Source organism: Xiphophorus couchianus, chromosome 13, assembly GCF_001444195.1.
Source record: "Xiphophorus couchianus chromosome 13, X_couchianus-1.0, whole genome shotgun sequence".
NCBI lineage: Eukaryota > Metazoa > Chordata > Actinopteri > Cyprinodontiformes > Poeciliidae > Xiphophorus > Xiphophorus couchianus.
In genome coordinates this window covers 16,769,820-16,797,585 of record NC_040240.1, presented here as the reverse complement: position 1 = coordinate 16,797,585, position 27,766 = coordinate 16,769,820, and the positions used below count along the sequence as shown (strand labels likewise).

At 36.4% G+C, this 27,766-nt stretch overlaps 2 protein-coding genes across 11 annotated transcripts in view; one reads left to right on the top strand and one right to left on the bottom strand.

The window, feature by feature from the left end:
* The window catches only part of LOC114155687 (sodium bicarbonate cotransporter 3-like), a 46,927-nt gene extending 43,765 nt beyond the window's left edge, over positions 1-3,162 (top strand). For all 8 annotated transcript variants that reach the window (XR_003597806.1, XM_028035692.1, XM_028035696.1 and 5 more), the window contains one exon: positions 457-3,162. Coding sequence is in view for 7 of the 8 variants with exons in the window: in XM_028035692.1 (XP_027891493.1) it covers positions 457-538 (82 nt within the window). In the remaining variant the exon portion in view is untranslated. The remainder of the gene's footprint in view (positions 1-456) is intronic.
* Positions 3,163-6,047: 2,885 nt separating this feature from the next.
* Positions 6,048-14,321, bottom strand: LOC114156400 (homocysteine-responsive endoplasmic reticulum-resident ubiquitin-like domain member 2 protein). 3 transcript variants are annotated; one of them, XM_028036807.1, is made up of 9 exons: positions 14,212-14,321; positions 13,541-13,832; positions 11,745-11,822; positions 10,376-10,489; positions 10,092-10,207; positions 9,638-9,745; positions 9,255-9,542; positions 7,757-7,871; positions 6,048-7,009 (listed from the first exon to the last, which is right to left on the bottom strand). In XM_028036807.1, exons 2-9 carry the CDS (start codon positions 13,685-13,687, stop codon positions 6,842-6,844), a joined length of 1,134 nt encoding a protein of 377 aa, XP_027892608.1. In that variant the 5' UTR covers positions 13,688-13,832; positions 14,212-14,321; the 3' UTR covers positions 6,048-6,841. The 3 variants fall into 3 exon arrangements, with proteins under 3 accessions (XP_027892608.1, XP_027892609.1, XP_027892610.1); XM_028036808.1 differs by having other exon boundaries at positions 14,128-14,283; XM_028036809.1 differs by having other exon boundaries at positions 14,147-14,263.
* Between the last annotated feature and the right edge of the window lie 13,445 nt (positions 14,322-27,766).

Genomic DNA, 27,766 nt, shown 5'->3' with positions numbered 1-27,766 from the left:
GTCAACACTCTAAGTGTTGACTCTTCACAGGAATTTGGTGGATTTTTTTGGAACTACTGAAACTACTCATTAGTCAATCCTCGGTGTGTAATAGAATTTTTTGAAACCACCAAACACATTTCTGTCACTAAGAAAACTTAATTTTAACTGTAAGTAAGTGGTTTCCAGTCTGTTGTTATGGAAGGACTTGAAACTTACGGTTTCAGTATAAATCTGCACCGTTTTAGCACTTGTATGAATTTAAATTAGACCATTCATATGCAGTAAAACACCTCAGACCTTCTGGGACTTTGTTTAGCCAGAACTCTGGAACTGGAAGCTGCTGTCTTACATGGTACTATGGTACTACTATCCTTGAAGTAGCATTACTGGTAATTGAGACACTTAGTAACTGCCTTTAACAACACAAATCTATGCAAGTGCTCATCCTGTTCTTCTTTCTTCGCCTCTGAACAGCCAAGAGAAGGTGGCCTGTGTAAGAGTTGATGTCAGCCCAGATTCACCAGGAGAGGGCTCCACTACAGAAACCTTCCTGTGATAAAGGAAGGCTCACCTTCTTCTCCTGAGCCCTCAACACTTTCCTGCTAAGACGGTGCCTCGTCATCAGGGCAAAGAGCAAAACTGAACTGGAGCAGCACAGCCCAACTGCGGGGAAACAGACAAGCTCCCACAAATGCTGAGAGTCCTACATGTTCATCAAATGTGCCACGGTGCACATCATATCAAACATCTAGAAGAAATATCAAGAAATTATGACGTTCACCCTTTAGGGATTCTCTAAAACTCGCCAGTTCTTCTCAACTATTTGAACCGCAGATGCCAAAGGAAGGCCATTTTTTTAGTCAAGATTTGACAATTTTATATCATTCGTTGTTTGGTGTAAACTTAACCCAGTGACAGAACTGTACAGGTTTTGTTTTACCTCATATTTTTTTATGGAAGAACAGCTCCAATGTTTATTTAACAAACAGAGATGTACCATGAACCACAATCAGGTAATTTTCAGCTCAATCAACCCTAGATAGGGACCGGCGAGTCAGACACTCTAAATTCTAATCTTTTAATAGTTAGTGAATGCACCGTATGTAAACACTATGGCTTCTCTTTAGAAAAGAACAACAAAAAGCTTAAAACACTTTTCATAAGGAAGCTATTCCATCTACAGAGATGTGTTGGCTGATCATTCTGAGCTGCCATGAGAGAACAAGACTTTCATCAGATAACAGAAAGGTGGAATGTATTGTAGCCACGTAAAGCTGTTTTTTCCTTTTCAACCTCTATTTTAAATATTTTATTTTACCACATGCCTAGTCATTTCTGTGGCTAATTCCAGCTACGAGAAACAGCAAGACTTTCAGCATATAGCAAGAAAGTTGAACAAAGTACAGCAATGGTGGTCTGTTTTACCCTTTTTGGGTTAACAGCATCTGACTGTCATGAAATATGATGTATCTGGAAGTAACATAGAAAACACACAGGAGACCGCTGTTTTAGTGATGCTAGCCATGCTAACTTTGGCTAATAATCTAAGAACAGTTTAAAATATCAACTCTGTAATCTTGTTTTAGAGGGACTCCTCTCTCATTGCAGTTATTATATCTTCTTATATCAGTTCTTTAAACAAAAGTGGAATCTGCTCAAATCAGCTTCAGCAGGTCAGAGATCAGAAACCGACCACAAAATTCTGACCAGTGCGTCTCTTAACAGCAGCATTAAGGTGCTGACCTTTCAATTCATCCTAAAGATAATTAGACTTCTATTGCACCATGACTTCACACTGTAAGACCTTTGGATTTACTCATAAACCATCTCTCTTGTCTCCATGGGGACATGCAGTGTTTGATATTGCTGCTCTGAAGTTGGTCAGTTGTTTTCACTGTTCAGCTCACAGAGCGTAGTGGATGTTAGTATTTTATCTCTTTGTGTGCTGTACTCTTCATCTGTATTATTGTAGAAAAGAGGCCATATACAGTCTGTACTGTACAGGAAGCACTTTGACTGTAAACTTTGTTTAACTTCCTTTCATATAATTTTTTAGAGATGTTCAACTACAATTTGAGATTGGTAAAGGATTTTAGTCTCTTTTTTGTCACAAGGCAGTGATAACTGCTTTGTCTCTGTTTATTTTTAGTTTTTTTTTTCTGTCATCGCTGGCATCATAAATATTTTAATAAGTAATAAAATCTGTCAAGGTGCAAAATAAAGAACAGAGTATTCGTGGACCGCAGTTATAGTTGCACTTGTTTTTATACTGTCTGTATTATTGTGAATATCGACCGTGTGTTATATGAAATGTCTAGCGTCTAAAATAGTTTTATGCAAAATATTTTACTGTACATGTAAAAACTGTTATTGTAGGAACTTGATTTTATTTCTATTTTATTTTATTTATTTTTTTTTTTTATTTTTTTTTTTTTTTGAAAAAGTGCAGTTCTGTTTTAGCAATAAATATTCTCTACCAATCAACGTTTGGAGTCCCGGACTCCTCAAATATTCTGCCCAAGAATATTTTCCTGCAACATTCTGTGCGTCTGTTTCATGGGCTCTGTGTGTAGCGACTCTGCAAACGACTGTTTATGGTGCCTTGTTGATGCTCTTAGTGTGCAAGCGCTGTGTACTGGTTGATGTGATGGCGCACAGATTCCAGAAAGGGGCCGTTACCTCCATCACACCGCTGTGTCCGTCGTGTTCTTCCACGTCTTTCCCAAAAACATGGACTTCTGTCTGTTTTCCATTTAAAATGTAACTAAATGATGTGTTTCTGTGTCACAGCTCTAGTACGTGCTCACCACCAAAAAGAACAAAACAAAACTTAAGAATACGAAACTAAAGTTTATTTACATAATCAGTGAATGTTAATTATCGTGGTGTCAGTGTCAAATATAAATGTGTATATTTAATTATTTTGCAGAAAATTAGACCTGTCGAGTACTTTCAGAATTATATAGATTGTGTAAATTATGAAAGACTCTATTTTCACAGGATCACTAATCAGAATGTATGAATCTGAATGAAAAGTCTCCTATGGAAAGTGATGTCTAGCCACCGAAATCACTTAGTAAAACTGTATTTCTACTGATGTACAGATCATCAGTTATTATGTTTGTTGACTTCTTCTGTCATGGTTGATTGTTGCAAAGCAATAAAATGAACTCTTGGGGATTTCTTTCCGTCTTTCTTTAATCCTGCATGCTAGCTGCTGTCAAATCCTAAATGAGGCGAGTTAGTTGTAGTTAGGAAAAAGGTTTTTGAATGATTTTTGTGGGAGTTGTGAAATCTGAAATCACAGCAGCAGAGTACTCAGAAATCATGGATTATTTGTTACAATGTCACTTTTTATCCATTCAATTCTCCTTTATTTTGGTTCCAATCTGTTTGAGTCAAAAACACTGACACATTATCATCCCTAAAATAATTAAATATTTTTGTGAAAATTTAACATTTTTTTAAATTGACAGTTGGTTTTCAAAGTGGGTGTGAATTGACACATTGATGGTAAAGAAAATAAATAAATAAATCTTGCCTGGCAGATAAAATTTTCTTTCCTCAAAAATCTTGTCACCACCTTCTGCTCCTCCATCCCAAGAAACTGCAAGGCCATGAACTGGTCCAAGGGCTAAATGACCAACATGATGGGACTTGAGTTTATCATGTTTAGGGTTTAAACGTGATCTACTGTGACATGTTTGGATAAATCCAAGCACAGGGTATAAGCACACATGTATCCTTCCAGTTTTTTAATGTCAGCAATGATGCATTTCCAACGTGTTGACTAAACCCATGCAGGTTTGTTTCAATTCCATTAAAAGCAAATATGGCAGTACAACCTAAATTTGAAAAGTTGTATCTAAATGAACAAAAAATAAATAAAATTTGGAAAAATCTCCTTTTGAGACCAGATTTGAGCTTATTTTGCAGATTCTTCTTGTTACTCCTCTATGAATGAAGTATGTTCTATAACCAAATGTGAGATCATTGATCTAACAGCTGTAGCTTTGTCCAAACCATCACAAAATCTACAGCAGAATGACTTAAAAAGTAAAGCATCATGTAGCCTAAACAGCCCAAAGTCTGTAATTGAACCTAAGTGTTCCCGCCTCAGCATACTGAAGGAACGTTTTAAAGCTGTGCAAAGGGCATTACTGTTAAAGGTGGTTAGCTTATTGGTCTTTATTTCCATGTATTGTCAATAAAACTTCATATCTGAAGGCACTTATGTTTTCATGACAGGCAACTGCGACAATGTCAATATGGTAATACTTACATTTGAAAATTATTTGAATGTTTCTCATTATATATACATGTACAAAGTTAATCCATGTGTATTATTGTTTCTTAGTAGACTGGATATCAGAGATCATGTTACAGTTTGGTCTTTTTTAACAAATGGTTTCCAACCTGAGCTCTGGCTGACATTTTAATAAACAGAAGTTATTTCAGAGCAAATGCAATAGGGGGCAGCAGCGACACACGTTACACACGACTGCAGACGAGCATAGATACAATTTCCCATTCAACCAGTTATAATTCCTGGAATAATGTATCTTCTGTGTATGACTTAATTAATGCAATCCGATCCTTTTATTTGGGATAATATCATCCTAAGCTATTAAGCCCAACCTTTGTGTGTTTTTGTTTTGACCCAGTCAGTCAGCACTTGGTCAGGTGTTACAGGTACAGTGAATTTCTTGGTTCAAGAAATTTGAATAATTTTCCATCTGACTCTTAATCTACCGTGATAGTAAAAGGTGATTAACTGTTATTATCCTTCAGTAACATGTTTAATAATGAACGTCAGGACATGCTGTACCTGTAAATGCTGGAGGAAATTAAGTCAGACCTTCTCTGCTTTTTCAGCTGAAAACTTGAAATTCTGAGAAATGTGAAGGACACAGTTTGACGTGTTACAAAAGAGAAATAAATAACTAGAATTTTCTGCAGCTTCAGAATAGAAGTTGAACACATTGGTATAATCATTGGTTGATTATACCAATTAGGAAAATATTATTTATGCAGGTGACAATAGAATGTCATACAGGGCAATTCATCTTAGTTCCTTAAATAGAAAGATTTTTAGGCTCATTTGAATGTAATGATGTGCTGTAAATTTGCACTTTATAAATAAACTGAATTCAATTAATGCAATTCAAAAAACTTTAATGCACTGAAATTGTGTATTTTCTAGAGCTGATTTATGGCTATTTTAATAACTATGTCTTAGTTAATGACAATTACTAACATCCAGAGTCTCAGACAATTTGAATAGTAAATAAGATCAACAAAACCCTTTTTAACACACAGTCATGTTGAAGCCTGAGGGTATAAGGTACTAAACAGTACTGGTAAAGCAGCTCAGTTCACAGAGTTCTGTGTTTATGAATATTAATTGAAAGGTGAGTGAGAGGAAAAAGTGGAAAAAGTTGCACAAGTAATATTGGTAACAGCACTCTAGAAAAAAGCAAAGCCCATTAAAGAGTAAGGCATGGTGGACTGCAGTAATGTCAGTGCATTAAAACTCAGCACATGTACTTTGACTAGGACAGGCCGAAAGGGTTCACATTTGGACTAAGGAGACAGTGGACTGGGCTCAGTGGTTTAACGTCCTTTTTCAAATAAATATTAACTTTACATTTCATTTGGAGGGCAGCATAGTGGGACAGCTGTTTGAAAGTTTTCCATGAGCTTTTTCTTGTTCTCACCAAGTTCTCCCTCAAGCCAAATGCATCCAGCTTGTCCATATTAAAGAAAGAATAAGGATAATGGAGTGCTGGATTTCTATTTTTTGTTACTCTAAATTGCTGTTATATAAATGGGTGTGCATATGATTGTTTGTACTTTCCATGATGTTCTCCGCCTGTTGCCCAATGACTACTGGGGCTAGACACTAAGCAGCGTTAAAAGTTATTTTTGATTATATTTTATTTTTCTGAGAAACTGAATTTAGGGTTTTCATTAGTTGTCGAATCAAATTTACATATATAAAAAAACAGCATTTGATGACTTTATGCTCCTCACTTTAGGATCAGAACAAAAAACCAGCCAGTCAGTGTGTTGACATGTTGCCTATTTAGTGACAACTGGGAGAAAATGAAGCATACCCATTAAATCACAAGACAACATTACACCAGGTGTAGTTTTAGTAAACAGGAATATAATTCTTAGTTGACAAGTTAGTAGTAACATCAACAGCTTTTTTCAATAAATTAATTTTGCATTTGGCAGTGATTGAAAAAAAACTGATATTTTGCTACCCATTAAAGATACAACTTTATTGTTTGTTTGGTTTTTTTTTACATTGTTTTAAAGTCAACTTTGTAAAGAAATAAACCAGAAGCCAGCAATCACACATCTCTGAACATTACAAATTTTCTCCGACATTTCTTAAACTTTCTGACCAAACTCTCTTCTCTCTGTCAATATACAACAGATACTACATTACCCATAATCCATCACAGAAATTAAACTTCTGTACTAAAGTGACCATTTTCAACTGCCTTCTTTCACTACAACCACCATTTCCACAATTAAGCAGCTTTAAAAAAAACTACTTAAACAAAATATTGCTGCTTCTGATCGGGGTGTGTAGTGCTGTGAACACATATATTTGCCTGGATAAATCTGAACACAGCAGGTAAACCACCATCCGCTTAATTTGATGCTTACAATTTTTTGGCCTCTCTTAGGACGAAAACATTGACAACTTTCTCTCTTTTTGTTTTAAGTGGGTTTGTCATTTAAGCTCAGACAGCAGACAACCGGGGAACCTACAACACTGCACCGTGATGGAATCAGTTTCCCTCAACAAGGAAGACCCTCCATTTCCTCATGTGGTGCTTGACGTTCAGTTAGCAACGTTCTGTGGCCCTTCGGGGATTAGCGACATGAAGAACGTAATGATGAAGGACCATGTGGAGGACAAGAAGCCGGCGTTAGGGGCGCTGTTAGGATCCTCCGCTCCTTCCTCTCCGCTCTCCCCGTCGTCGTCTGAGGCGTCATCGTTCACTCCGTCCTGCGCAGATAAATCAGAGTCAGATTAGCGGAGCCCTAGTAAGGTATTCTTCATGCCATCTGTAGCAATAACTATCAAAGCCCGATTAAAGTGGAAGAAAAGGACGCCACACTTTCCATTTCACTACAGATTAAATCAATAATGCGATTAATCATTTCATTATTCAAATAATAGTCAACTAATTTAGTAATTGATCACTAAATGAAGAGTACAGACTCAGAAAATGGCCATTAAATGAAAAAAGCAACATATAAATAGCAGCAATTAAGCCTGAAATGTACAATAAATGCCCTTTATTGTTCAACAAATACATATATTTATTGTACATTTTGTAATTAAGATAAGATTTTGTCAGTAAATATGTTTACCTAAACATATTTAATGTAGTTCTAATATTGGATAAGGAAGGCTTAAGTAGTTAAGTGAAAAATCTGCAGAATGTGCCAATTTTTTTTTATTCGACTGTCAGAATAATTGATTGCATAATTGATTAGTAAAATAATAGTTAATAAACTCCCTTCACTCTGATACCCCTAAAAGTTATAGAAGTAAAATGTGTTAGAATACAAAGCCACAGATCACAGAGAATGTTTGTGGCTGCAATGTGACAAAATGTACACATACTACTTATCAGTTAGGTTGGTTTTGGAAGAAAACAAGATATTCAATGAACAAAACTGAAACTCCCAAACTGTTGCAACTTCTAAACTCCAAAGTTTCAGGTGACAGATGAGAAAGACACTTTACCGCTTCTTGTAAATCCTGGTTTTGTAGTTCTGCCTCCATTTCTTCCTGATTGGGCCGGTCTCCCGGGAGCTGCAGCTCGTTTTCCAGGTTGAAGGGAAACCAGCCGGCCTGGTGGCTGCAGGGAGAAAACATCAAAATCATATCTGCTCTGATCCCAAATATCAGCGGCCAAATCTTCATTTATAATAAAGCAAGAATTTGTATATGACAGTGTAACTTCTTACAATGTCAAAATAAGGTAAAATATATGGTAGCTTGAATTCATGGCTCCTATAAGACAAAAATATTCTGAAAGCCAGCAGCAGTCTGTTTAACTCTGATTTCACTACTGAGAACACAGAACTCCGTAATGACAGGGTTCCCACGCAGTCTGCAATTTGATTCAAGTATTTTCCAGGTCTGAATGAGTATGGAAAAAGAAAATACAAAAAGAATGAAAAAAAAAATGTATTTCAGACTTTACTCCCCACTTGCTCATCTAAATGTGTCCTTCCAACGTTACTTGATTTGTCTTGTCCTTTCTTCCTTGTTCCTTTCCTTCCTGCCTCATTCTTCCTCACTTATTAGTAATTGTGTCCTTTCTTTCCTTCCTTCCTCATGTTCTTCCTCTCTTCCTTGTGATTTCCATCTCTTTGCCTTTTCCCCTCTATCCTACCTTCCACTCCTTCATCCCTGCCTCCATTTCTTCTCCTTCCTCCTCATTTTCCCAATATTTATTTTTCCATCCTTGTGTCCTACCTCCATTCCATGTCCTTTCTTTCTTTCTTTGAGTACTCTATTCTTCCCCTCCTTCTATGTTTCCTTTCTTTTCTTCTGTGTCCCCCTTTCCATCTTTGTCCTTCCTTTTTCTATTCTTTTGTATGTCTTTTTTCTAACTTTCTTTAGATGCTAAAGCTGAAATTTAGATCACTGGTATCTTTGAATGTATTCCAGACCATGATAGATCCCATTACATTGTATGTTTAATGGTTATTGTGTTGTAACAGTTTTTTTTAATGTTCTGTATTCTTCAAGGTTTCTCTTATAAAGAAATATTTTTATCTAAATAGGACAAGCCTGGTTAAATAAAGATAATTACTATAATTATTAAGTACAGCTTTAATTTCCATTGTCCTCATTTCTTTCTTTACTTTCTTTCACTCATTCCCTTCTTGGGTAATTTCTTCCTCCAAGTTTCTAGTTTCTGCTGTTCCGTGTTTTACTGTATACATATCTACCAAACATTCACAGTCAGTTTTTCTCTTAAAATAGACAGCAAAAAATCTGATATCCTCTAGAAGTTTTATAGGAAAAATGCAGTGGAGTTCTGTAATGAAAAACCCCGAATTACATTAACTGCTTTTAATAAACTCATGTGGGAAATATTTTAAAGGAAGCTTTAATTTCAGCATCAAGTGGAGAGATGATCTCTCACTGTGGGATCCGGAAGCAATTGAGACGATACTTTAAGGAAATATGCGCTTGTTTGCACAAGCAGACAAAACAATGCTTCACTCACAGATAGAGCACCAGCATGGCCATCATCACCATGACAAAACGGCTGAAGGAGGAATAGAAGTAGACTATACTGAGCAAGATGGCAGCGCGAGAAAACGTGTAGACCCAGTCCAGCCAATCCCTGTTGAGCTCCTCCTCGTTCAAGATCTCCCCTCCCTGAGCGTTCATCTGGACTTCCGGGTTTCCGTGGCGACCCGCCTGCGGTCGTTGGCTCAGAGGGTCGGACTGGCTGGACTGAGCGGAGGGCTGGTCGGGTCGGAGGAGGTGAGACGAAGCAGCCAGTAACTGGCTACAGGAGAGGAGAGATGAGGAAGAGTGTGAAGGATTTCTGCTAACAGAAAGGCTCAGATGGAAATAAAATGACTACAACAAAGCGGGCCTTACTAGTGCATGTAGTACTGTCTTGCATACAGCTGCTGCCACCACATCAAAGTCATGGGGGCGTAGTAGGAGGGCGTGTTTATGGGGGCTGTTGTCATTTGATGATTCCAGCTGGAAAGAAAACAGAAAACAAGACTTTCAGCAAAAACACAACTTTTTCATTTCATAACAGACTGATTGTTCAAACTAAAGAAAAAAATAAAACAGCAACGCTTGAGAGAGATCAGAATTTGGTTTTAGTTAAATAGCAAACTAGGTTATGTATTATTATAGATGCTGCCATCAATTATGCTGGCAAATTGCAGCAGCCTAAATTAAATCAGGAGTTTTAAAGATAAAAACTAACGTTATTTGACACTTTAAAATGTCAAGTCTTCATCTGCAGTACTAAATCACCTCCTCTTCCCTCGCTCTGCAGCACTGTAAAAGTTAAAGTTAAGGTAGTCAAAAAGCTTACCTATGCATAAATTGTGAATACATGTGGTGGTAGGGGAAGGCTCCAGCCTGCTGTCTCAGCCAATCGCTGCTCTCTCCTGCAGCCTCCTGACCAGCACTATTAGAACTCTGAGAGACCTGCAACCAGAAAATTGGCTGAATATTAGTGATAGGCATGAAATAAAAGCACATGGCAGTTTGTAACCCTCAGGGAAATGTGGATTACAGCAGAGAGGTGCATGATGAAAGGAAGTGAGATGATGATGAAATTATTTGAAAGATGTGAGAGGGACGCGGATGACCCACCGTGGGACCGGCGGCGCTCTCCTGAGGCTTGTTACCGCGGCTGCGGGGCGGCTTCGGGGAGCTGGGAGGGGTTCTGGAGGCACACACCAGATGGAGCATATGGTACTCATCCTGCTGCGGAGGCGAGTGCAGCTCATTACCTCACACAGTCAAAGTGTTGCATGTTCTCTACAACTTTACACATGTACTTTTACCCACACTGACCACTTCAAAGCACTGCGAAACCAAACTTTTTAACGTATGGTCTGACAACTTATAACAGACTAAAAGATTCATATTCATATAATACATGTGAAATCAAATGCTGAACTTACAGCAACAGTTTAAATTTGAATACAAGTTCTCAAGTAAATCTAAAAAGAGCTTAATTGTAATACTGGATAAGAAAGGAGTAAAAGTTAGGATTTCCAACATTACCTTTATTTGCTAAATGTCACAAAATTAGAGAAAGAAAGTCCTAGATGTTCTTTTTACATCTGAAGTTGTCTAAAAGGCCTTTAAACAAACCAAGAAAGCCCAGGTAATAACAGGCATTATTATTAATGACCCAACAGAAATGACAGAAAGAAACTATGAATACCTTTGACCAGGGAAGGCAACCTTTTGTTTTCTTTTAGTTCTACAAAGACCAAACTGTAAACTGTTATATAGAGCTTTTTATCAACGCTTTACTACAAAAACGACTTACCAAGATGAATATTCTAATTGTATTATTATTTAAGTTTTCCATTAAAAAATATCTCAAACGTAGCTAAATTTTACAGGAATTTAAAACAGAAAGAAAAACATTGTAAAATGAACATGGTGCTGCTGCTACTGATGGGCCAGCTACTTAAACAGCAGCAGATTTTTCAGGAAAGTGTCTCTCCCCTCAAACTCCAAGAAAGGCATGTAAGTTATGCTGGGTTAAATATTGCTCTGGCTTTCTAGGAGTTTACTCCTGTTGTTTCAGAGTTCATTTAATTAATAAAAGTGAGACATACAAGAAACCAAAAAACACTAGTTTACCCAGCATATTAAGTCTTTTTTCTGCTTTTATTTTGTATATTTGATAACGTAAACATGTTTATTGCAGAAGAGTAATTGGTGAAAAAAATCAATTTAGGAATATAAAAAGAGAAAACATTAAACTAATGGATTTCAATGTCATGCACCCATCCAGCTTTTAAAATCTTAGTAGCACTTCAAGCTAAAATTTCTAAAAAAATAAATAAATAAATAAAACCCACAATTTTACACTTTTATAAAGCATGAAGGAGTAGTACAGAGGTTTCCAATCATGTTATGCTTTAAAAACAAAAAGGTCATGGAAGCTAAAGTTTTGTTTTAAAGCAACCTAAAATCACTACTAGCACCTACAGCAACTTACCTTCCGAAGGACGTCTTTTAGGGTGAGGTGATCCAGAAGCAGTTTCCCAGAATAAACCAGCCTCTGGTCTTTGGAGCTCTAAAAACATAGAATAATGATAATGAGGTCAATGGAGAGATGTGGCTTAATTAATGACATGTATTTTTGGAACAATGTAGGGCACGGAGTTTTACTCGTGTTTAAAAAAACATCAAAAACAAATAAAATGTAAGTTTAAGTCAGAGAAATGTGAATGATTACAACATCAAAGGCAAAGCTACTGGTGCAGGTAATGAGAATGAGATCGTAGTAACCTTAATACGGATAAGTGGCTCTAAATGGAATTAGCAGATTGTACAACAAGGTCAGAGCGTGTCCTAATTAAAGCTAAATCCATTCTCCCTCCATTCAGGAATTCAATCTGTCTTTAAAAACGTACTGTGTGTGTATTCACATATATAATGACCTATACCATAAACAAATATAAATAACAGAGACAATGTGAGAAAAAGGGCTCAAACCAAAGTACAGTCCTCTGTGAGGCTGCTGCAGAAGCTAGCAGTTTGTCCCAGTGTGTTTAAATGAGATTGCAGCAGAACGAGTTCTCTGCACAGAGCAAAGAGAATAAAATCAGATTAACTCTGCAATAACGCTGGTACCCAAAAACTGGAGAGCTCTGACGTCAAATTTCTTCAGCAATTCTTTTAACGTTGGAAACCCAATTTCACTGACTTCACAGATTAGTTCAGAGATGTGCAACGCTACATGATATTTTAACAGTGATAAGAATCAAGACAGGATCTCAGCAGAATCCACAAAGTAAAATCGGGTTGAGAGAGTTTTGTGGGAGAAAAATAAGAAAAACACTAAACTCGCCAAACATTTTAAGAGGTGGAACTGAATCTCTGACATTCTGCTAGGCTAAGGCTCTTAAGCTGCCAAGAAACATGTCATCAGATGTCTAACAATTACATAAGCAGATATTTTACCATCAGGGAGTCTGAGGTTGAAGTTTTTGCTCCAATCATGGAATTTGTACTTACACTCCTGGTTGTGTGTCCTCCAAAAAAAAAACAACTTATAACTGTTATAACAGTTATAACTTACATAACTTATAACCGTTAAGTAAAACATCCTAAAATATCTTTACATTTTATTTCACATTTCACTGCTATAGTGAAAACTTCACGGTTCAATATAAGTAGGATTTTTTAAACTATTATTCCCAAGATGTTAAGTTTGTACATGCTAAAAATCACATGCTTTTGCAGTGAAAAGCCCAGTATTCACCAAAAAAATTTGTCAATAATGTAAAAATAAATTTCTGAATTAAATCAATAATGAAAATCAAACCAAGTTTTTTTTTTATTTCAGAGCTGAATGTTCTCCATATAGGTTACATTTTTGAAATGAAAAGCTTTCTTTTTTTACCATGTCATGTTTTGTGGTGGACCGTTATAGTTTTTATATCTTTGTATAATTTTGATGGTCAGATTTATTGTTTGCGTTGTAATTTTCATGGCGTTTTGCCATTTTGCAGCAGAGCTGACATTTAAATTGTGAGTTATATATGCAAAAAGGGCTTGTAGTTTAACCCTTGGTTTAATTAGGTACCATGACAATTCTATTAACTGAGAATTCAATAAAGATTAAAATATTACCAGATTTTATAGCAATATCTTAAATAAAACATATCATATAAAAAAGCTGGTGATTAAACAACGGAATAGGAATTAAGATCAGGAAAAATGAAACACAATTTTGTTATTTAAGAATGATCTTTGGTTATTGTTGTATTAATAATTAAAGCAACTTACTGGTTTGCTAGGGTACACATCAGACAAGTGGGCTTTGAGCTTTTCCACGGTCCAGTTCTGGTAGCAGTTGATTGTCTGGTCATCGTACTTCTGGTTCGGTGCCTTGATAACGAGGATGACAGGACTGTCCACAACACCTTGATCCATGACTCAAAAACATTTGTCTTCAATGAATTATCCAAAGAAAAATATCTGAGATACGCCTTTCTGTCTCCCGTTTCCACTCCAAAATATTGTAGTAAGTTTCTTAGAACGACGGAGAGAGAATTGATATTGTTTACATGAACGACAGCTGAGAAAGGGGGAAAAACAAACCAAAGTTAGAGAGAAACTATTTTTAAAATCGATGATGATGAGGACAACCGAAACTACACGGGTGGCAACAATTCACTGACAACCCAATCTTTATAACGAGCTCATAAATACGAATACAGAAAACATCCGTGGTGTGTTTAGCGTGATATAATATAAGACAAAAACAACCGTTAAACCCCGTCAGAGGTATTTAACAGATAGCTAAGCTAACATTAGCTTCAATCGTTTTTCTTACAACCACATCTATAATGTCAAAGACAATAAGCTGTCACCTTCTTTAGTTAACTACACCTGCTCAAAAGACCCAGCTGTGTGTCTAAGTTCTCTCTAAAGGAAGTCAAAGCTGGTTTGCAGACCTTGTTTATCTCCAGTGACCGAAATGTTTCATCGTTAAAGCCCAGCCTAGCGGCTATTCCCCTTCTTCGTGAGTAGTGTTCGCAGTAGATAAGCAACACGTCAGCTCGCTACCGCCACTTAGTGGTTAGAAAACGAAAGGTTGAGTAAAAAATAAAAATAAAAACTAAAATAAAATACTTCTCTTTGCAAGTAATCACCAGGACTGCCAGTACTGTAAAAAAAAAAAAAAAAAAATGTAGGACTCAGATCCCCAAAGTTGGACAGTTGAATAAAGTACATAGGAACAAATGATATAGGAATAGTAAATACATTTAGTCTGAATTACTTGAAATACAACAGGAGTTTACTCTAAAAAGCTGACATGAAACAATTTACATTTTAATAATATAACACTAAAGATAAAACGTAAAAAGAAAAAACTGCTTTACAGGTTCATGACAGCTTTCCTCCATTATTATTATTATTATTATTATTATTATTATTATTATTATTATTATGACCAGTGTTGATTCCTGTTTGCTGTGTCATTTTTGTTTATTACTGTCATCTACTGGAGAAAATTGTTTACTGCAACCCAGCAGTTTTCAAACATTTTTTAGGGAATAAGGAATAAGGAATCAAGCTTTTACAGAGTTTGGCAATGCAATTAGTCTTTTACATACCAGTGGAGGGATTTTTGCATAGCCCACTCTATTTTTGCAGATTTGCTATAATTCATTCATATTGAAGAATAAAAGATTTAGGCGTGCAAATTGTTTTATGTTTTCTCTGAACTCCTGGGTTGTTTGGAAAATCCATCCATCCATCCATCCATCCATTTTCTGTTCACCCTTGTCCCTAATGGGGTCGGGAGGGTTGCTGGTGCCCATCTCCAGCTACGTTCCGGGCGAGAGGCGGGGTACACCCTGGACAGGTCGCCAGTCTGTCGCAGGGCAACACAGAGACATACAGGACAAACAACCATGCACACACACACTCACACCTAGGGAGAATTTAGAGAAACCAATTGACCTGACAGTCATGTTTTTGGACTGTGGGAGGAAGCCGGAGTACCCGGAGAGAACCCACGCATGCACAGGGAGAACATGCAAACTCCATGCAGAAAGACCCCGGCCGGGAATCGAACCCAGGACCTTCTTGCTGCAAGGCAACAGTGCTACCAACTGCGCCACTGTGCAGCCCTGTTTGGAAAATCATTTATCATTATTTCCAACATGAAGCCTTTGTCCTTGTTCTCCTTCAGATAAACACATGATGTATATTTCCTGCCTTGAAAAAATTGCCCTGACCTGGATACTGTTAACACTGTGACATGGCACCAGCTAAAATAGACATTGCCAAAGTGAAGGGCAACACAGTACATCAGTGGTCTGTAGTTTTCATTTAATGGCTCAGAATTAAGCCATTACTGTGTTTTATAAAGGTTGTTTGTCACACTCTCACTTAGTGAAGCAGAGGGTTATAATGAATAAGAAACACATATTGACCCAATGCTCATTATTGTGGGTTATTAAAGAGAAAAGGCCTGGAATTAGGACATTGACCATAATTGTTACATAACTTTTCACACCATTAAAAGATGTTCTTAATTATTTTAGCTGCCTACAGATCACATAGAGCCGGGTTTTGAAAAAAATACACAGGTACCATAAGGTTTCCTGTTCCATGTAAACCTAAAATCATCCATATCTGTTGCCAAAGTCATGTTATTTAACTTAGTTGAGTATTTCTGTTTTAAAATGAGACAAACATCCCCCAAAGAATATATATGTACGTATATATATATATTTTTTATTTATTTTATTAAATGAATATATTATATTTCATTTTATATATATATATATATATATATATATATATATATATATATATATATATATATATATATATATATATTCCTTCCTTGCTTTCAGCTTAACATTTAGTTCTCTCATATTTAATTTGAAAACCTTAAAAAATGTAATATCAGTATTTATTGAGGTTTGTTATGAAAAGCATTGTATTTCAGGACCAAAATCTCTCTGATGGACAGGAGTGGTGGTATCATTAATTAGTAATTCATTTGTATTCTCTGTTTAATATTAAAATTGAATGGACGTGTGCAGACGCTCAGTGTGGATGTAATTCTACAAGACTCCACCGAGTGGTCAGTGAGATTTCATGAGTGTTATGTAGAACAGACTTTTTTACATTAATAATAACTCAGCTACAATGCAACTATTCAGCACATCAGGAAGGAAAGAGTTAAAATAAAACATTAGTTATCCTTCAATTTAGTTCTGATAGCTACAATTACATATAACATTTCAAGAATTGCACAGTCTGCATTTTCCCAACTTTAGCCAAGAACTCTTTCAGCACTTTCATATTTCTGATTATTACCTCTGTGAATGTCAGCCTGCTCTCAGATGCCTTTAGAGAAATACCTCTGACCTATAGTGTGATGCTTAAGTTTGCCACTTTATGGAGGTTATATGCAGGGCATGCAATCATTTTAATGGGATTTCTTTCAGCAGAGAGGAAGATGTGAAAGAATTTGAGAATATCTAGAGAAAGCAAATAAAAAGTTTTTCGCATGGGCGAGTAAGTGCATGATAAAGACTATAAAACCTTGAAAGATATGCAAAACAAGCAGTTAAAAACTAAAAAAAATTAAATTAATAAATTGTACACTAATACAAAATAATGTTTAATAGTTATCTATAGGAATTACTTTTAAGAATAGCAACAAGAAGAACTTGATTACCACAAGTGCTGAGGACAATCTGACAGCTGGAGTATGTTGTGCTGGTAATATTTAGGCCAGGAAAGTTACTAAGAACCATTCATAATAACCTTCTAATAACTCGATAGAAATTTATTTTGTGGTAACACTGCATTAAATTTTTGAGAGATAACATGAAAGAACCAGTAACAAGTTTTGAATTACATTTTTTCACTATTAGGTTGAAAACAAAATTCTTTATTTCATAATTTTCCACAAATATCAACATCTCATAGAGGAAAATAGGGATTTTTAGTAAAACTAACAGTGTGTGTGAGTACGAGTTCAGCAAGATCTCCTCTGCTTCTTTAAACACACCAGAAAGTTGATATCAGAAACACCAGAAATAAGTTGATATATACTGTATATATATATATATATATATATACATGTATATCCTATGTGTAAAACTGGAGTTTCGAAACAACTACAAAAAGAAATAATGCACCATTTTCAGTTTTTCCAGAATATTATTCAACGTTGCATCATTATTTCTTCTGCAACATTTACCCTTTTGTCAATCCAAACAGAAAGTGAGTGACAAGCCACTTGTGATGCAACAATGCAGTGGGTTTTCCTCCTCTACTGAACTAAACAGATTGAGACAATCCTGCATCCCCTTTTGTTTGTGGCGAGTGCCTACATCAGTGACTCACCGGTGTGAAAAGGTCCGTGGCTGGAGGAGGTTTTAATTAAGTGGCAACACAGAAGGCTGCAAAGCATTTTGCTTTGGAGGTCAAAGTACAATCTATCTGTCTAATTATTTTTTAAAGGTCTGAACTATGAGTCATCTTTCTCCCATTTCTGATCATGTGTTTCCATTGTCTGCTCCAGATGCATTACTATGACTTGTTCATCACCTCTAAATGTGTGTTGACTTTACTGAAGCGCTGCCTTCATGTTGACATCTCCTACCTCATCAATAACACATTATCTTTTTGTGTGTAGAACCTCAGCTAGGATAACCTAACAAAAGGTTGTGACATGTATTAGAGATGGTTAATATTGACACATTTGTAAGGCTACTGCTTACAGAGTTTATGCTCCTCTGCATAGAAAAGGATCAGCAACAGAGATATTAAGAGGTCTCCTGTACACTAGCTTTCCTGACATACACAGTCAGTGACAGTCCATTAGCTGTTTGGCTGTTTTAAAAGAAATATGCACATATTGAGGCCTAATTATTTATTTATCTGTGGAAAAATTAAAAGTTGAATTGCTTACTTTTGAATAAATCTCTTATTTTTTGAGGTAATCTTTCTCTCTGCCTCTCCACTATCATTGGTCAGCTTATTCCAACTCCTCCTGTTTTACTTGAGCACATATGAAAGCAGAATCAGCAACCCTGGGATTAGTTAAGAAGTTGTAGCCAGTTTAGTTTCACTTAGTTAGCCAAGTTGGATTTTTCAAAGAAAACCTGCACCAAGGCTTTACTTTTGGAAGCATTGCACTTTACCACCTGTGACCACAAACTAAAATAGTAAATAAAATAAGAATATTATTGAAAGGTTTGTTTATTACTTTGACTCAATTCACTAAGCCAGACATATAATGCGGAAGACTAAAACACAAACTGGTGATTTCTAACCTTTATTTGTGTTAGTTATGGCAAATTATAGTTATAGTTAAACTAAACATGACATTTATGATTAAAATATTACTTCAGGCATATTAAACCTACATTTAACATGTACTTTAAGGTCACAATTTTCAAAAGGTACTTTTAATCTGACAATAGCTTAATTGCAATACATTCTAGTTTATTGAACGAAACTGTACAGTTGGGACATATTCTTCTATCTACAAATACCCTTAATTGTTATTAGTTCAGTTACTCTGATTATTGGGACAATCAAGTTCAAAATGCAATAAATTGAGGTTTGTTCATATTGATGTTTTAAAATATTTTTCTGAGATTCAAAATAAGACTAAATGAAAGGTTTCTAAGGTGATATGCTACTGACTAATACAATTCTGAAAGGTGGTTGTTAAAAAACAATGAATCTACCTGCCTCTGCTCTCTCAGTCTTTCACTTTTCATTGCCTTAGTAATTCCACCAGTGTTCTCAGTTTGGCCAAGGAATGTTATAAAACATTAAAACAGTGAGGCCCTCTTGCGCAGGAGCTTTGAATCCAATGACGTCAGTGTGGGTCTTCTGCTGCAACTTTTCACTTTTCAGTGGGCAGCAGGTGCACTATATGACAGGAATCCATACAGACGATGAATGATGCGCTCTGGGTAACTCAGATGTACGTCACTTTCCAGGTTCAGTTGATGTCAAAGCCTGTCTGTGGCATAAATGAAATAAAAACTGCAGTAGATTTTGCAGTAGAAACTCAGCTAATTTGATGGGGTTTTTTTTATTGTGTATGTGCAAATTCAGAGCAAAATAACACAGAATTTCATTTTATCTGCTCATGCACTCATGATTATGTGTGGAGCTGAACTTTAGCTCAGAAGCTCCAAATTAAATTCAACAATAATTAAAATGCATGTCTCCAATTGTCTTTTTTCAGATGCTGTTTGTCTGTTTTCTTTTTGTTTGCCCTTTGTAATCTCATCAATCACAATAAGCCAAAGAAAAATAAGCAAAGGCCAATGCTGTCATTTTGAATTGAATAGACAGTGCAGAGCCCTGCGGCCCCCTCACTATTACAACGATGAGCGTCGTAAATGACTCAGGGACGTGGAAAACGTCTCCGGCTGATAAGGAGGGACGTACTGCCTCTCTAAGCTCTGGTTACCAACTCAGATTCAAACTGATGAGTGGCACTTTTTTTAATGCTTATTGTTTTTTGATCTTACAGCCTAAAAATTTACAGAGCTTTTCTTATTATGTATTTCTTGGTACTTCCTTACAAAACATTAAAACAGAGAGACATAGCTATTGATGTAGATACATAGATAAAAAAAACAAAGAGAGGTAAACAGTGCTAAAACACATATGTAAGTAGATATTTAGTAGGTCAGAATAAGCAGTCTGATGAGGCTCTTTTGTCAGTTTAAAAGTACTTTTGGTTTTACAACGTTTCTCTGTCACTTTGGTGCATTTCTCAGAACAGAATTGAAATGATCAAACTACCTATTGAACATTCAAATCAATGTGTCACTTGTGCACATCAAAAAAGCAGTTTCCAAAGTGACTAAGACTATGGATATATTTTTTATTAACCATTTCTGTTGAAACCATGCGTTTTTCTTGGTCTATTATATTTAATATTACTGCAAATGTTAGGATCTTGGGTTATTTTGTAGTTTGATTTGATTTCATTATTATTTTGTGTTAGTTTCTTATTTTGATTAGATCAGTCTGGTTCCTATTTATCTTTAGTTCAGTTCATTCTTAGTGATTCTATTTCATTATGTTTATTTCTTCTGTTGAGTTGTTTTTAGTTACTCCAGCTTAGTTATGTTTAGTTTGCTTTACTGTTTGATTCATTTCCTAATCTCCCATATATTCTCCCTCACCCCCTGTTCCACTTTCTCTCTCTCTCTCTCTTCTCAGAGTAGAAGGCAGGTGTGAAGGCCTTCTACTCTATGCCTTCACACCTGCAAGCAGTTAGCTCATCAGGTTTGGTCCATTGTTTCAGCATTCGACCTCCCAGTACTTAAGCATCTCTTTCTTAGTCACTCCTTGCTGATTTCCCTGAATTCTCCTCGTGTCTCCTGGCTGGTTTTTGATATGGAATACTTTTATTTGACTCTGGCTTCCCATGTTTTTGTAAGTTTGCTTTTCTCATAATTTTTTTTCATTAAATTCTCAAAATCATCTGCTGTTTCTGCCTCACACACATACACGCAGCATGACAGTAAATATATTTAGTTTAACCGTAAATGGAAATGTATCAAAACAAACACAAAAAGGCTTGAAAACATCAGTCTGTGTGTAATTTTGATAATGTGTTTCACTGAATTAAGTTACTTAAATAAACTTTTCATAAATCTTCAAATTTATTGAATATAGGCATATAGACATCCATACATAAATATAGATATATACATATATCAATGGACAAGTCAGGTTTATTTGTATAGCACATTTCAGCAACAAGGCAGTTCGAACTGCTTTACATAATAAAAACATAATACAGTAACCACTTAGAAAACAAGCAATAAACATCTATATAGCATTTTGTCAAGTGCCATATAGACATACATAAAAAAGAGACTTAATACGTGGATATAGACACATTAAGTTAGTGACAGACAAATAGATAGACGGCATCTACGGAATACAATTTCACATGACTCATGCTCTGACACCTTTCCCCAAACCTGTTGCTCACACTGGGTGGCAGTGTGTGATCAGGATTACACTTTGAAATCACTTTTGATGAACGCTGACTATACCTTCTACATCTAGTCATCCAAACACATATAGTAATTGTCAAAGAACATACATATGAAAAATTATTTTATATGCATTGCATTCCTATTGTGCACTAAAAACTACAATTTGGATTTAGCATTAAATGCCTGCAAGTTTTCTAATAAATGTGTATATATATTTGGTCTTGCAAATATATTTGCATTTGCAACACCAATGTTGCAAATGCATTATTAATTAATGTGCATTTAGTTAAAAATGCACATTTGCTCAGAATGAGTGGAGCACATTTGAAGATAATCTTAGATGCATCATCTTTGCTATTTTGATTGATATGTGCAGACTTTTGGTTGTCACATTTCTGAATACATACTTTTTTGTATGAAACAGCATAATTATTTGATTGCAGTCACAAGAACAAAATAATTTTGTCTCAACAGCTAAATGCAACAAACTTTCCTTTCAGAGCTGCAAGTCACTCTCAGGCACTCACATACAGACAGTCTGAAAGACAGCAGTCCCCATGGCAACGCTTCCTGTCGACAGGAGCTCCATAAAGAGATTTCCTGCAAGATATACTGGAGGTAAAGTTCGAGAGAGAAAGGGGCGGAGGAGGGGTCTCACAATATAAACTGTGCATCATCCATGCAGAAAATGAAACTCTCAAATTAATAGTTTGTGTCTTTTGATCTTACTTGGTTGTATAAGTGTTTGTGACTCAGTTCCTAACCTGGGCATTTTCAATATCCAGCATTAGCCTCAAGTTTTCTTCATGCACCTTTATAACCCAAAAGACAGGATGGAATAAGGTTGAGTAAGAGTGACTCAGGCCTTCCCCTGAATATAAGTGATCTCTGCAAGCAGGAAAGAGAGATGTGCAAATTAGACAAGGTCAATTGCATGCAATTTGTGAAAAAATATCCCCTCACTAGCTCTGAAAATTGATTTGATGCCTGCAAAGGATGGAAGTGCAAATTGCCTATACGTTTAATATGCAATAGTGGTGTCAGTCTACTAAATCATTGTAGATTGTGGCTAGTCATTAGGAGACACATGTGCAGCACAACCCAATACTGCATCTTTACAATGGCCCTAATTTGGATTCATGTTCCAAATGGGGATCTTGGTGACGTTGTACCCTGTACTGGATTTATTTCCAAAGTGCTCCTAATAGCTGTACACAAACCGCAAATAGAATGCTCAGCGACACAAGGCCTGCCCAGTTCAAGCCAGAACATCTTGGCAGAAGCATTGTGTTAAAATGGTTCCCCATGTGGTAAATTATTGGCTTCACCTAAATATATCCCCGTAATCCACTCCCATGCAGTTACGATAATAACTGGTAGTGTGCTACCAGCAGTTCTTTGTTAATATGAGTACTTAAAGGACACTGTGATCTAAATGGATCCTGTTATGGCTGGAAATAGTACTTTGGGAAATTGGCAACATTAGAAAGAACAGCTTGCATCACAGGATGTTTTAACGTTACAAAAAGCATACAGTTAAGATTCTAAATATGGTTAGTTGAAGGGCACCAATTAATCCATCCTCTTTTTTTTTCCCCACGAAGCAAATAGAGGTCAGAATGACAGAAGGTTGCTCAAAAACATTGCAGAGTAAGAATGGTTCAGTATTATTCTGTATTTTCCAACTGTTTTACCAATATATCTAGTGTACAAAGTGTTTTCTCTCACCTGCCTTCTCTCGCTCTAAAGAAGTTTTCAGTGACTTTTGAAAGCTGTGTGGTTGTTGGTAGTACTCAGAAACTGCTGATCAACTGGGATTTTAAGGGCTAATTCTATTTCAGGTTTACAGAAAAAGGTCCAAAACAGATAAAATATCAACGGAGCAGCAGTTATATGTTTTAGATGTCAGAAGAAAATAAGCAGGTTAGTTTATAATTATAAAAAGGCATTGCAGCTTAAATAACCACTTGTTGCAATCAAAGTATGCAGAATTTTTTAAAATATGAGCACAAAACATGTCATGCCTTAAAATTGATAGGTGACTAAAGACCACACCAGGTGCCACGGCTGCCATGTAATAACTGGGAACTTGGCCTATAATTTGCACAAACTCCCTGAAAATAGACAAAAACAGATTAGAAATCAAAGAAAAATGTTGCCTGGTTCAATGAATTTCTTTTTCAGCTTCAGAATTCAGATGGGATTTAGGATAAACATACAGCAAAAGTGTGGATCCGTTTTGCCACAAAGCAAAGACTCACTACTACCATCCATTCTCCTGTCACTTCATGTCAGTACGGGAAAAAATACTTGACGAATGCTGCTGACACAAATCTATTTCATTAACAATTAAGGCTGATATAGAGGCAAAATTAGGTACAAGTCAAGCAAGCCATACCTCACAAAGTATATGGTGAATGTATTGGTAGCTTACAGTCTCTATTGATATTCCATAGGACAAAGCAGGTTTTGGCCTCCTGGTATTATCCAAACAATGGATTTATGGACACTAAAATCCTTCCCTTCTGCGTAGAAAGAAATCCTCTGCATGGCTCTTTAAAAGCACCAAATCCCCTTCATCATGAATTTTTCAATAGCTGAGTTTCAGGTGTTTTCTTATCTATTATTCATTCTTTCATTCACAGGTTTTCACAGTATCACAGCCAGATTTATGTTTCCTGCCTCACCTGAGCAGTTGTAAAGTAAAAACAACTGATGCAGCAACAAAGCCTCCAACCTCAGTGTCTTCTCTTCACATTTCAGCAAAGCTTTGAGTGACTGGTTATCTCCGTAGGATTCACTAAAACAGCATATATTACCTTATTTCCCCATGACATTGCAGACTTTGGGGCTGACATCATTACAGACGTCAACACCTGACCTGTTCTTGGAGTGCACGTCTGTTTTTTTTTTCTCTGCAAATATAGAGTAAAAGAACTGAAGCATGGCTGAGACTGAAATTGCTTGGTTGAATTTTCGATGCTTATCAACACAATTACTGAAAAGTGTGTTTGTAGAAAAACACCACCTCTGCACGGGGGGCTTCAACCTCCACAATGAAGAAGGAGTAGAAGTTGAACATCATTCTGCATATGTTTTTAAAGCACAAAGCCACATAGGGGTTACTGAGATTTTATAGGATGCAGTTCAGGAAATTTCTGCATCTGCTTTCTCGCAATGGATAAAATTATATAACAATAATTTTATTGTTATATAAATTTTTTGTCAATTAATCAGTAGAGATTAATTGACTAAAAATTATAAGAGTATTCAGTTTTATGTTTCCATGGGAGTTTTTGGACTTGTATTTCTGAGTTCTTCTAAAATAACTATTATTTGAACGGCAATAACAGTGACTGGAAGCAGTTTCCGTCACCTTAAATAGTCGATTCCATACAATGGAATATGTTTATTTGTTCTGTGTTTTGAAATGGGTCTACCTCCTTGTTGTACAGATATGAATGGCAGGGGAGAGCTTCATGGGTATTTTGGAAGTGGCTTTTCCTGATTACTTCATCTTTATGCATGTATTTCACAACACAAATCTTTGAGGGGCGATTTGTCTAAAATAGCAGCTTTTGCAGCACATTCTTGGCAAATCAAGGCTTGCAATCATAACGACATGTAGGACCAGTGCAAAATAGCTTTTCCTCACTACCTCTCATCCATCCATCCATCCATCCATCCATTATCCGTTCACCCTTGTCCCTAATGGGGTCGGGAGGGTTGCTGGTGCCCATCTCCAGCTACGTTCCGGGCGAGAGGCGGGGTACACCCTGGACAGGTCGCCAGTCTGTCGCAGGGCCACTACCTCTCATCAGTTTCTAAAAGAGAATACTGAGCAACAGTTTCTCAACAACCTGTGGTGCTGTGGGGAGTAGGTAGATGGTGACAAAATGTAGATTTGTTTGGGAAAATACAGTCTATTAAGTTAGATGAGTTGCAGAATGTAGCTAGAGATCTTAATTAAATTCTTAAATCTTCTACTGTAAGCATCCTAATCTCATTATCACTTTTCAACTCAATTCAGACGTTTTCCTTCAAAATGTGCTCACACCTTTCTCAGTGACTCACAAGCCAGATGACCCGAGTTTGCAAGGCTGTGAAGTAAATTTTTAAATGTCTATGGAACTGATCTCAGCATTTATGGAATGACCAGAGATCCAAATATATTGTATAAAAAAACCCTTTTTTAATCATCATTGAGGGTTACCGGTTACCAGAATTATTCCCATTTGCTAAATGGCAAAAATAATAAGAGAAAATCAGTTTAGAGGATACTTTGCTTCCTTTCCATTTAGAAGTTTGCATGTGCTACGTTTATTATTTGAAGATTGCCTTCAAATAATTTGATGCATATAAATTTATATGAGCAAAATTAATTAAAAAGCAAATACGTATTGCTTGTGTGTCGTGTCAGTTCACATTATCACCTCCCACAGATTTTTTAAATAAGTAACATGCTGGTAAATATGTTTTGTGTCATCCCACTGAAGCAAAAATAAGGCTTGGATTGAGCAGCAGATGCGTTGGTGGTGTGAAGCATGACAACTAGTAAACCTCCCTCTCTTTTCTTCGAGCTCCTCCTTCTCACAAACTAAGAAACAAAACATGAATGGACGCACTGACTCTGACATGTGGGTGCTGTCACTGGGCTTGACTACTCATTCAGAAAAAATGAAAGCTTTGGTGTGTTTACGAAGCGCGTTGCCTCTATCATTTTACCATCAATCATTGCTTGGATAATGGGTGCAAGGCCTCTTCCAAAAGCGAGAGAAGAAAAAAAATAAAAAATCTGCACTTAAGTAAAAGTGCTGTGCAATGTGTTGAATTTAACAACCTGAAGTTTGAGGGAGTGTTTCCATAGTTACAGGGTTATAAGGATGTCAAACACGTGTAGAGTTCAACTCAGATAGTGTTGTGCGATAAGAGTCATCCAGATTGAGCTGAATCTCTCTGCAGAGTCACAAATGGTGCCATTACGTTCAATTAGCAAAATAATCCATTGAAAAACTTCAGGCTGCTGTCTGAGGTATTGTTCCTAATGGACTTATATTTCATTTAAGTCCACTCCACTCCATCCCTTAAACTTAGCTGACTATATGCCATATAACTGAAAAACTGTGGTTCGATACTTGGATTGTTGCCAGCTTGCAGACGTATAGTGTAAATCAATTCCAACATCTTGGTTTAATTCTTTCCAAACAGCGACAGAAGCAATTTGCAGATCAATTTACCCTCTAACTACTTTTAGGGAGCCATTCAAGACGGGAACAGGCAGTCAAACTAAAGTGGCATTTCAATATTTCATTAATAGGGCCACATTATCTGCTTTATAATGCACTTTTAACATTCATAATGATTTATGGGATGATTCAATCATCAGGGAGCAGAGCAGTGCAGTAAGTCTTGCCCATACAAATACGAACCTTCTTTTTAAATCAGTTTAAGTCAGATTACTGCAGGTGAAAACAGGATTTTTGACTGTAACTGCTTCATGATTCTCTGTTTCAGACTGAAGCTCCAACAAATGACCACACTGCTGACGTAAATGCTCCTGTGTTTGGGAGGTCAAAGGAAAACAGATGCATTATTTAAAGCTCATAAAATAAAACTTTCATGGGGAGAAAAGTCTTTTGAAAAGGTGCAACACAGCCTTGTCGGGTACAAAAGCAGAAGATCAAAGGCTTGCATGCTATCAGACAAATACAGTGTCAAACCAAAGAAAAAACCAATACACACATATGTTTTATCTTTTTGTGATGTTGTATCAATTTAGTGTGATTTTGAAAAGTTGCATAAAGAAAGCAATTGTAGAAAAAAAGCCAGACAAAGTCTCACTTTACTTTTGCAAGCTGAGACCAAAATTGATGCTGTGTGTTGAAGAAAGCCAACCCTGCAACACTGAACACACCCTCTCCACTGGGTTACATGGTGGTGGCTGTATCATGATGTGTGGAGGTTTTTCTCCAGCAGGGACAAAAACACTGGTTGCAGTTGACAGGAGGATGGATCGAGCTATCCTTGATGAAAACTCAACAGAAGCTGCAAAAGACTTGAGACTAGGACTCAGCTTCAAAGAAGACAACTGTAGTATTATGTACAGGTAAGTGCATAATATGCACATCACATTTTCAAATTTGAATTTGTGAAACAATATGAAAACCAAGTGTATTTTGCCTTAACATTAAAAATAAACAAGTCCTTTATAATTTAGAATCTGAGACAATTTTAATGTGTATTATATTTTCACAAGGCATTGTACCATCACGCTATCTTTATATTTAATTCCCATCTATGGGTTTCCTTTTGGGTAATTATTTGTAATTTTGTGTTTTACACAAGCACTCACAAGGCAACCTGTAATACGTATTTGCGTTTGATCTTGCAAACATGAACTGATAAATGTATTGAAAGCAATGAGGAGTTTCACCGTTTTGGCCGAGGACTCTCAGACAAGTAGCCTGACTGGAGATCAATCAATCAGTTTGCTAAT

Coding starts and splice junctions, on each gene's coding strand:
- LOC114156400 (XM_028036807.1), bottom strand. CDS start 13,687: ATGGATCAAGGTGTTGTGGACAGTCCTGTCATCCTCGTTATCAAGGCA. Junction 10,490..11,744: donor TAAAAGACGTCCTTCGGAAG/GTAAGTTGCTGT, acceptor TCGCCTCCGCAG/CAGGATGAGTACCATATGCT. Junction 9,746..10,091: donor TATTCACAATTTATGCATAG/GTAAGCTTTTTG, acceptor TTTTCTTTCCAG/CTGGAATCATCAAATGACAA.